Source organism: Lupinus angustifolius, unplaced genomic scaffold (genome assembly GCF_001865875.1).
Source record: "Lupinus angustifolius cultivar Tanjil unplaced genomic scaffold, LupAngTanjil_v1.0 Scaffold_9_143, whole genome shotgun sequence".
Taxonomy (NCBI): Eukaryota; Viridiplantae; Streptophyta; class Magnoliopsida; order Fabales; family Fabaceae; genus Lupinus; species Lupinus angustifolius.
In genome coordinates, this window is record NW_017718241.1 from 25,593 (window position 1) to 36,910 (window position 11,318).

The 11,318-nt window shown below is 34.9% G+C and overlaps 2 protein-coding genes across 2 annotated transcripts; one reads left to right on the plus strand and one right to left on the minus strand.

Moving 5' to 3' along the window:
• Positions 1-1,990: 1,990 nt before the first annotated feature.
• LOC109337683 (egg cell-secreted protein 1.1-like) lies at positions 1,991-2,655 on the plus strand. The gene has a single exon (XM_019574707.1). The coding sequence runs from the start codon at positions 2,192-2,194 to the stop codon at positions 2,600-2,602; it is 411 nt and encodes a 136-aa protein (XP_019430252.1). The 5' UTR covers positions 1,991-2,191; the 3' UTR covers positions 2,603-2,655.
• Positions 2,656-3,817: 1,162 nt separating this feature from the next.
• LOC109337684 lies at positions 3,818-10,738 on the minus strand. Its single transcript, XM_019574708.1, has 9 exons — positions 10,449-10,738; positions 9,296-9,537; positions 8,427-8,603; positions 7,254-7,346; positions 6,716-6,898; positions 6,519-6,621; positions 6,236-6,418; positions 5,139-5,857; positions 3,818-5,054 (listed from the first exon to the last, which is right to left on the minus strand). Exons 2-9 carry the CDS (start codon positions 9,497-9,499, stop codon positions 4,164-4,166), a joined length of 2,553 nt encoding a protein of 850 aa, XP_019430253.1. The 5' UTR covers positions 9,500-9,537; positions 10,449-10,738; the 3' UTR covers positions 3,818-4,163.
• Between the last annotated feature and the right edge of the window lie 580 nt (positions 10,739-11,318).

Below are 11,318 nucleotides of genomic sequence, written 5' to 3' on the forward strand. Positions count from 1 at the left end.
CTATATTGGTTTAACTTAGGGTTGAATTTTGGAGGGGAAGGAATGGAAAGGGAAGGTTTGGGAGTATGGAATACACTTGTGAGATGACTCTCAAGCCTTCCCTTTCAAAATCCAACTACCAAACTAACCCTTAAGGTTTTATTTGGGAGTGGGGTTTGGAAGGGAATGAATGACTTTAGAAAACCTTTACTTTGTCTCTCAAACTTTTCATGTGTCTATTTTTAAAGTTCCTGCAATTTAGGGTTTTTAGAGATAAAATGTCAAAATAGTTAAATATTTTTAGTAATATTATATAATTATTTGTTTCCCATTATTAATTATAGTTTTAAAATAAAAATAAAAATTATTTTTACATTATCATTAATTTATCTATCATCTTCTAAATTTTATACTCTTAAATATTATTCTTTTTTCTCATAGTTATAAAAACTGTTTCGTACCGGCCGGTTCAACCGGAAAACCGGGCCCCTAACCGGTACGGTACAGGTGTTGAACAGGCCAAATATTAAAACCGGTGAACCGGCCGGTATTTTACTAAACTGGCTGGTTTATACACATATTTTTTTTTTTAAAAAAACTTAAAAACTTAAAAATCAATTACAAAGTGACCCATCTTTTCAATTCTTTTTCAACCCTTTTCAAGGCACATACTTCCAAGACATACTTAGATTACATCTTTTGATTCCGTAACATTCGTGTGTAATCTCAGTGACATTTGTGTAATCTTGGAGTACTGTCTGAAGATAGGATTTGGTAGAAAAGTATAATATTCATATGAGACAACTTTGACTCTTTGGTGTTAAATATGAAAACTCCAAATTTATGTTTTGTAGAGTGAGTTGTGAACTTATGTCATTTATTTATATTTTGTGGTTGTTAAGTGATACTTTTGGATTGATATATGTTTTTTAATTTAGACTTTGAATTTGTTAAAGACTTAAAGTTGTTTATTTATATGAATTTTGAATAGATTATAAATATGGATTATAAATTTGAGTATCTACCTATTTAGAATTTTTTTGTTATAGGTTTATATATATATAAATATAAGTAGGTATGTCCAGTTTAACCGGCATGCGGTTTAATTACTGAACCACTGGTTGAACCATTGTACCACTATACCAGTACCCTGACTGGTTTGATAACCCGTACGGTTTTAATCTTTTGATCCCTCTTCTCTTTCCATCATAACTCCTAAAAGCCTAATGTTAGCCAATAGAGCTAAGGTGAATACCCTATTTCTAAGTTCACTAAATAGACTTATATTCACTACCTTCCCAAGTTTTTCATTCATTCCCCGAACTTAATTTATGTAAGAGTTTGTGTGAGAGTTGGATCCTTACTAAAAATAGTGAATGAAACAAGCCTATGAAAATTGCAATACAATAAAGCAAATAAAATACTTGAGTTCTTATCCATGTATTGATCTTTTTTAAGTTTTTTAACCGATACAGAAGAATATGATTGCATCCTGCGATGACCGTTCAAGGCTTCTTTGGATTTGAGTCAATTATGAACGGAAATTATTAGTTTAATCTTTTGAAAAAAAATGTATGACTAGTATAATTTTAATCTTTTCATTTACCCTTTAAAAGCACAACCATTTATTATCGATCCTCACTGGTAATGTTGATTTTATATTGCCTGTAAACATACTTTATAGTAACTAGTTCATAAAAATAAATACTTATATCAGTTACGAATACGAAGTATGCTAAAGCTAAAACACACACAAAAATATACACAATTATGAGTTCGTTTAATTGTAATGTTTCTAATATAAAATTATCAAATTAAATTATGTAATTGTTTCAAAATTTGAATTATTTTTTTAAATATACAGTTATTAGAAAATGGTGATAAAATACAAAAAAAAAATTAGAAACCAAAAACCAACTGCTAAAATATATTTTAGTAAATATAGTAATTCTCTTACGTATTTATCCATCTCTTATGATAGTTCTAAAGAATTAAGTGTCCAGCCAAATTATAAAGGAGATACAAAGGCACTTTAGAATCAATTAGCTTCAGTTGCTCTTGTGTAACAACCACTGCATAATTATTTTCACACCCTTCAACTCCTCTCTACATATACCAACTGTTACTAAACACCCTCTTATATAAAATCTAAGCTAGTTTTCTCCAAAATCACCATCCTCACTAATACTCACTTTTTTCCACTTCTAAAACTATGATGGCTTCCACTCACAATCTCTGCATTCTCTTCACTCTTTTGGTTTTGCTCTTATCATCACCCATGGCCATGTCTAGACCATTGTCCAACCCATCAACCTTGAGCCTCGTGGCGCGGCTGAAGCTAGAGGATGGTACTTCATCCTCGAACTGTTGGGACTCACTCTTCCAAATCCAAGCATGCAGTGGTGAAATCATTATGTTTTTTCTCAATGGTGAGACTTACTTAGGAAATGGTTGTTGCCATGCAATTAGGGTGATTCAACATGATTGCTGGCCTAATATTGTTCATTCACTTGGGTTCACTGGTGAAGAAACTGATGTGTTAGAGGGTTATTGTGATGAGGCTGTTCATTCTACTACTCCTCCATCATCAACTTTTGTTGAACCAAAAGATATAGTTCCATAAATTATTATCTTTGTTCTTGTTGGTTCAATGAATAACTAATATAAGTATGGTTTTGTTTACTTTTTATTGTTGTTGGTAGACATCCTTACATCTTCTTGGGAAACATGACTATGCTTATTAGCTGTTATTGCACAATCTACTTCTTAATATGTAGAAGTTGATTAGTGCTATGAAACTACAATTATTTCTAATCAATCACTTGTTATTAAAAATTCTTATTGGCGTATAAGGAAAGTGATGATAAGGTTAGGACTGATATGGCGCAAGTAAAATTATTAAATCATATGATTTGTTACAGGATGGTCGACCCGTGTAGTATATAAACATAACGATAACCAATTGGTCTAGTAAGGTAAGGTCTTATTAAATCTCGGAGTATTGTACTAGATATCAATATACCAAGGTAACACATTGATGTCTTGTCTGTGCTGAAAACTCGCCAGGTGACTTTCCATTCTAGCAAATATTGAACATACCATAATCTATAGCATGTTCCAATTTTCTGATGATTTCCTCTTGTCACAAGGATACACAGCATGATGATATTAAATTACCCTAATGTTTTAGGTTATTAAAATTCCAAAATCATTACCGAAGAAAAATTGAAGATATTGAAACATCATATTCAAGCGTATTAACTGGTATGAAAAAATTATTTCCATGTAGGAAATAGAACTCACACAATCAGTTACATTTACAATCAAACTTTGATGCTATTATGGTAAGTAATGGTGATTACTGATTAGTAAGTAATAATGCTGACTACTACTCATATTGAGCACCAATGCTTAAATTAAATATATGATCTTAAATATAGTTCCTAGAATTAGAATCAATTTTAGGTAATGAGGATTCGGATCAGTGGAAGAAAAGGCTGCATTCAACTCTGTATCTTTGTTTATCTACCTTTCTTTCTCTTAAATTTTCCCTCTAGGTAGAGATATATTCGAAGACTCTAAAAAAATTAAGTCCTTTATTCGGTCATTGATACTCAAAAGCATTTTTATAAAAAAAAATAAGTACCATTACCATAGCATTTTATCACTTAAAACAGAACAGTATTTCTTGTGATTAGTTCACCTTGGTGAGGGAATACTCTTGGTAGTAGCAAAAAAATATTAACAGCAGAAGGTACCTACAATAAATCATTAGCCATCAAAACAAAAAACTCAGAATTATAATGTTGCTTTACAAGCTTGCCTGTGATCACATAGGTTTGAAGCTGAGCTGTACAAAGCATTGTATCCAACATGTTCTTTGATTTACTATAAAAAGATATGATGTACAAGAGTACAATTTCTTTTGGACTATAAAAGAGAAAATATATTTTAAGTCTGTTCCAATAGCTCTTCTCAACAAAGAGAAGGGCAAGGTGTATGTATAAGGGCAAAAGACAGCAGAAAATTGGTCCTATATCCCTACCCATGGTAGAAAATCACCAGCAACCAATTCTAGTTTTTGCTTAAACTATATCTTTGAAACAAAGATATATTAATTATTATCTTAAATGCAGCATATATTAGAACTAAACTGATATGTCCATCCTATAAATGCCTGTATGTTAAATACTGTCAATCCAGCTCCTGTCTTCATTGCTCTCAGTACCTTCCTTTGCCACCTTCGGGACAACTAGCATAGTGCCTCCAGACGATAAAACACCCGAGCGATCTTTTTCAGCCTTGGCTGGCCAAGTTGGTTTTGTCAGTGACTTTGACTTGTTGTAAGTTCCAAACTCAATCTTCAGTAGGGGTGAAGAGGAACTCATAGCTTCCTCATGTAACTGAACAGACGCTTGGCCTTCTGGTTTGGTCTTGCGAATGATTGGAAGAGGAGGGAATTCTTCATTCATGAGCACATTTTTCAGTTGAGATGGAGAGGAATTACTGGCCTTCCCAGTTAACATAACAGACCCTTGAGATTTTGATTGGCTGGTCTTGCACATGCTCGAAAGAAGAGGGAATTCTTCATCAGTGAGCTCAATTTTCAGTTTGGGCAAAGAGGAATGCCCGGTCTGCTCAGCTAACTTCACAGACCCTTGGGGTTCTGAAGGGCTGGTCTTGCGAATGTTAAGAGGAACAGGGAATTTTTTGTTTGACAGCTCAATATTCAGTTGGGATGAAGATGAATTCCTGGCCTGCCCAGTTAACTTAACAGCCTCTAGGGCTTCTGATGTCTGGCGAATGCTTGGAAGAGGAGAGAACTCCTCCGTTGAACTCGAATTACCATCCACGCCTTCTGCTGGGATTGTCTTGCGGATGGCTGGAAGCACAGGGAAATCTTCATTTGCGAGCTCAAATGATCTTGACTTATCATTTGTGTCTGTCTCAGAATGAACCTCATCCTCCACTGGTTCCTTACTTAGAGGTGATTTGGGCAACACTATTCGGTTCCCAGGGTTAAATCTCCTTGGCTTGGTCATCCTTGCTTGCAAATCCCGGTATAAATTACGAGTCTGCAAAATCCAACCATTTTAGAGATGATACAGCAATCTATCATAATATTAATAAATAAAAGGTTGATAACAAAAACAATATACCATGTCTGGTATATATGGGCCCGTTCCTCTCGATTTCACATTTTTTTCAAGGCTGTAAGTAGCTTGTGAAGCAGTTGGTTGATAGAATGTCTGTGCTGGAACATTTTCTACAGGGCTGTAAGTTTCTTGTGGAGCATTCGGGTGATAGAGTGTCTGTGCTGGAACATTTTCTACATGGCTGTAAGTTTCTTGTGGAGCATTTGGGTGATAGAGTGTCTGTGCTGGAACATTTTCTACAGGGCTGTAAGTTTCTTGTGGAGCATTCAGATGATAGAGTGTCGACCCCATGAGATTTTCTTCAAGGTAATAAGTTGCATGTGGAGCATTTGGATGATAGTGTGTCTGCCCTGGGACATATATGTTGTTACCCATTGGATGATAGTATGTCGGCGGTGCATGCATATCAGCCAGAGAAGGAGATGGCAGAAAACTGGCATGTGCAGTGAGTGGCACGGTGTAATCACGATACGACTGAACATGTTGTAAGCAAACATAGTAACTGTCACAATCTCCACGGAGGTCAGACTCTTCAGATCTTCCCGTACCAAATGTAGCGACAGGAACATCAACATCTGGCCTTACTCCTTTTCCATTTCTATCCAAAGTCATCTTGAAAAAACGCTCAATTCCTGCACCCAGGCCTGCTCCTGGAAGCATTAGGATATCCTTAAGCTTTCGTGCACCATAGGAAAGAGCCATTTTTATTCGATGTAAATTGCCTGTAGAAAATAAGTAAAACGTTGGGAAATAAGTGAAAGAGAAGTACGCCGTTTGAAAATGTCATCATTAGAAATTTCAAATAATGTCAAGAAACATCGCAATTTCCATTATCATTCCAGCATCACCGAAGCATATTTAGATATAAAATATTAAGTATAAACATGTGTGATGATATTGGAGCAAGCCTTGAGGCATTTGTTACTAGCATGCAACATTGTAGTAACCAAACTACAAATACTTTCCACGGGGTAACATTAGGAGCAATGAAATTTCTCAAATCCTTAAAACATTATGAAGTTTGATATCAGAAAGCACACAATTAAAATAAGAACAAAAAATAACATTATAATCAATTGATTTTTAGTGAGGAAAAATACCTATGCTGACACTGCGGCCTAGATTGTTGGTGCTTTTTAGAGGATCCAAGATGTTCATGAACTTGGTGGTAAATTGATTGGTTTTAGTCCCCGACACTGTTGCTTGAACAAAGGACATATCCCTATAACTTCTCAGAAACTCTTTACTGAGCAAGAATCCAACCTGATCACATTCTGGTGTCTCTGCAACAAGAAAATGAGTTGGTATTACTGAAGATTAAAAAGAAATGATCCCGTCAAATCTGAATACATCCATTTTCTTATGCACTTCAATAACACTTACCAACAATTTCTGGAAGGGTAGATAAGGCTTTAGGACCATCTACACTGATATAATTAGTCTCCCAATCAAATTTACCATAGTAGTCCAAAAATCTGTATAGCACCTGCTAGTTATAGCTGTTAAGCGGTTTTCTTTTCCATTGGATGTAAATAGAAAGTCTCAAGGGGCAAAGAATATTGACGGAAGACTCGACTCACCTCTAGAGGACCGCCCACAGATGAATGAAAGCGATTGACAATATACAACACTAATATTTCGACTGCATATGTTGATAACAAGCCATGGTGTGCACCAAGAATCCGGCTTTCATAGTAGAGCCAAGATTTGATTAAGATGATACTGTGTTTGAAAAGATGGTTTCTCCCAAGAAGCTGATCAATCTAATAAGGAAAAAAACTAATTTCAAACAGAAATGGATAAAGTATGGTAGCAGAGCGAGCGAGTGAAATAACTGATATCGATCAATTGTCAAGAAAATGCATGTGGATAAGAATGGAAAGGGACTAAGAAAATAAATAACTCAACATTGAGGCTATTTAATAGCAATCTGAATGAATGGAGGAGGCTATATAGTTTATTGGATATTATTCTCTACAGGATTGTTCTGTAGAAAGGGAAGGGGAAGTAAAACAAATACATAAAAACAAAGCAGGAAAATGAGACCAAAATGTCAAGAAAAGTGAAAAGGAGCAGAGAATATGTACATAAAATTAATTAGCACAAATAAGATTTTACCTCCTCCAAAAAGCGTAGAGCATAGAATCCCGCCATCTGATTAAAAGAGATGTCTACTGCTAGACCTTTCACTGTGCATTTCACAACCTGAACCTGTAGTCGATCATCCAAACATAAAAAAGGAGTCAGGTAATGTTGCGAGATATCATTTGGTATATAAGCATTAAATACTACTTTGTAAGAGCATGCCGGAAAATGGCATAATTTTGAATATAAAGAAACAATAATGACAGTGGAGATGTTCCATGAGACGATAAAGTTAGTCGGATGCCCAATGAGAAACTGCAATAGGTATTTTAGTATCTATCTAAGAGGTCAAGTCCCTTTTAAGTTATAAATTTTATCCTTTTTAGGAAGCAAACCTCTTGCCATCACATTCCTCATTTGTCAATGCATTTATATCTAGAAGCAGCATGAAATGATGGGTAGTTTCCTATTCCTTGACCACACAAATAAAACCAAACTCCATATCCAGCATCCTTAGTAAATGAAGTAATTGAAGCATTCCAATCCTTCGATTTACTATCAGTAAGCCAATGCATAAAATCCCATTAAGGCTATTCCATGAAAATGAAAAAGTGATTGGACAATAGACACTGGCATGGGGGGAGAAATGAAGCCTCGATAAAACCTCGTATGGGTCCCAAAAGAAATCAAAACATCATACGGTTAAAGTAGTTGTTACAGATCCCAAACTTTCCAGTAGTGAATGAAAATAAGTAGCTCCGATAATTTAATATTAATTACTCTAATCCTTTATTTAGAAGCAACAAGAACATCTTGAATGTTTGGAAACAAATCTCAGCACCATAAACAGTTAGAAATAATGGACTATGGAAGAAATGGACTATTAGGATATGATTATTAGGGATTAAAGTAGCTTTCATGTAGTTGTCAGCTGTGTTGATTATTTGTACTAATTTTCCTTTTAAACTCGACAATTGCATGATCCAAAGTGACTATTGTATTCAAGGTTTTAGAGGTGTATGTAAATGCAAGATTCTTCTGACTGCAATGCTACAAGAAAACAAATATACTCTGATCCTATGTGCACTGATAAAACATGCAAGCCAACAAAACAAATGACAAAATCTTCAAGACAAGAGTTAAAAAGAATAAAATATCAAAGAAATCAGAACTTTAACAATTCAAAAAGAAACTTTGTCTCCAAACCTGTGCACGTATATGTTGTATGTCTTTTACGTCCTGTCCGGAATTTTTTTCACATTCAAGTATATTGCATACTGTTTGTGCCAAATCCCCGTCTGCGTTGTCATGAGTGAGAACTGTGAAGTCAATATCTCCATCAGGAAGATAGGTTTTTAGCGGGACTGATCCAAATGGGGCGACCTGCAGGTGGCCCGCAACAAGGTAAGATATGCAATGATGGTAACCACTTCAAATAGCATAAACATGATGAAATCAACTGTCATTAGCACCTAAAAGCTTATAGATTTAAAAAACACCAGAAGTAAAAGGTAAAAATAACAATCATCTATAATTTGGATATGAACCAAGTTCTTTCAAACAAATTTGTCCAACTCATCAAATGGTCATCCAAGTAATCCATCAATTGCAAATACACCTCAATACTATTCTGACGTTGTGGCTGAAAATCGCACATCCAGGGGGAGGAGTCAATCTAGGCAATTAAATTCTAAGGGATGATAGCAACATGGTAGTTGGAATCAAATAACAATGACAAGTTGATAACCAATATAAAAGAAAAAAGAAGTAAAACAACTTAAGGTAGTAAACCATATCACGATCTAGCAGTAGCAGCTCCTAAAAGGAAAGGAACACGGAATGAAACATAAAATGGAAAGAAATTTGAATAACCATTTCTAAACAGAAATAAGAAAAACATTCATAGCATCAATCAATGGATCTGATACATAGAAAAATATTTAACACGGCAAGCATAAGAACCAATTAATTATGCGGGCAAGAAAGCAACTTGGATAAAATAAGAAATTAGTAAATGTAAAAACGTACTCCAATAGAAAGTTAAAAATACGAAAAATGGATCAAAATATTCTAACCTCTGCTCCGTAGTAACTCATAATCAGCCTCTTAACATAATTGATAACCTCCTTTCTGATCGCCTCAGAAAGTACATTAGGTTGAACTACCCATAATATCTCTTGGGCCCTCTCTTCAGCAAATAGCCAGAGTTCTTCATCAAGTGATAAAGGTTTTTGGTTAAACAAGGAGGAGGGTAACATACTTGGTTGTGTATTTACCATAGCTTCAAATGCAGAACTCAGCTCTCCAGCAAAAAAACCTAAACAACACCACAAGCACAATATATCAGAATCAACTGAAATCACTGCACATAAATTATCAAATATGTGAAAATGAATGCATGCTACAAGTTACAAGTGTCGACATCAGAGCAAAGTTGGATACTGTTAGGGATAAACAAAGTTCGGTCTGGTTGTGTATTACAAACTGACCAAAATGCACTGCAGCCTGGGTGTGAGATATGCATAAAATGTAAAGAAAATACTAATTATTTGGTTTAGTTAACCTCATATCAAATAGCTAATCAAACTGGTTTCACATGAAAATACCAGATTGGTTTATAAACTGATTTGATGGCTACGATATGTTCGCTGCAATTCAGTGGTTAAACACTTCCGTTTGGTACTTTGGTTTGTAAAATTTTATTGTCCATCTATCTCATCTGTATAGAAGAGAACAATCTCCTTGCTATGGTTTCAGAAGTGACATCAGATAAATCAAATGGAACAGATATAAATATCCACACAAATTCAGTTTCAAGGAAATTACAGAAGAAAATGACACCAAAAACCTTAGTCCCAATTCAAAAGGAAGTAAAAGCTTGGTTCTTCACCGGGAAAGGTTAGAAAAGTCAACTGTACAAATAATAGGGAACATAAATGAAGGTACATTGATCAAATGGGTGTCCTAGGCTTCGGTTGGGTATGAGAAGAATAGATGTAACAGTTTAATCCCTGTAACCTCCATACCACAATATAACAACCTTATCAGTGTGATAAAGCTCATTCCATAAGGTACATTGATAATCATGAAAAAACAAAAGAAACTGAAGATTCTGTCAGAAAAAAATGGAACTTTGAGGTCACAGAATTCTCCCATGAAAGTCTCTCATTGATCATCACCCATTACAACAAAAGTTCAGATAAGTAAAGGAGAGAAAGAAAGTGATACCTAAAGAAATGAGAAAAAGTGTTAGCCTTTTATCTTCTGAAACCTCTGAACCTCAAAATAACAGTACCGACAGAACATCATACGCCAATGTTACTACTGACACAACTATAAAATTCTAAGGCGGAAGAGGAGAAGAGAAACTCTCTTCTTTTTCTTCTTCCTCAAAGCTTCTTCTTCTTCAAAGGTTGTTCTTCTTCAAAGCCATTGAAGAAAACACTGTAAGAGAGAGAGAGAGAGAGAGAGAGAGACAGAGTTATGGTGGTCCCCACTGTGGGTACTTAGAGAATTTGGGTTTTGTATGTGGTGAATCAAATGTATTTTGTGTCAGAAACACTGTCTCTACCTTAAATATATACCAAAAAATAAACATAAAAAATTCAAACTTTTTCAAATAACATTATATCATTTATCTCTGGTCGTCTTTCTTATCAACACACGTGTAATTGAATTAATTAAATTGGGGTCTTTGATTTTTTATCATCCTCAAATAAATAAAATATCAGTTACATCTGTAAAAGTCAACATTTTCCCGCGTTCATACTATCCTTCTTCTTCCCCCAAACCTCTTTATCCAATGATACTAAATTCAATGTACTGTTCATACCCAGTTCAGAAATCCTGGAATTTTAGCATACCCGTTTATTCATTTGTTGCAAAGTCACCAACTTTAACATACCCAGTTCATAAATCACAGAATTTCAGTACGCCCATCGGTCCCATTGTGCTAAAATCAATAACTTTAACATACCCAGTACAAGTTATCGCATTAACCCCAAAATTATGCGTAAATTGTGAGTACAAAACTGAAATGGGTTTGGAATTTGACACCATTGGTATGGATGTAGAATTCGGTCACTTCGGTATTTGGCT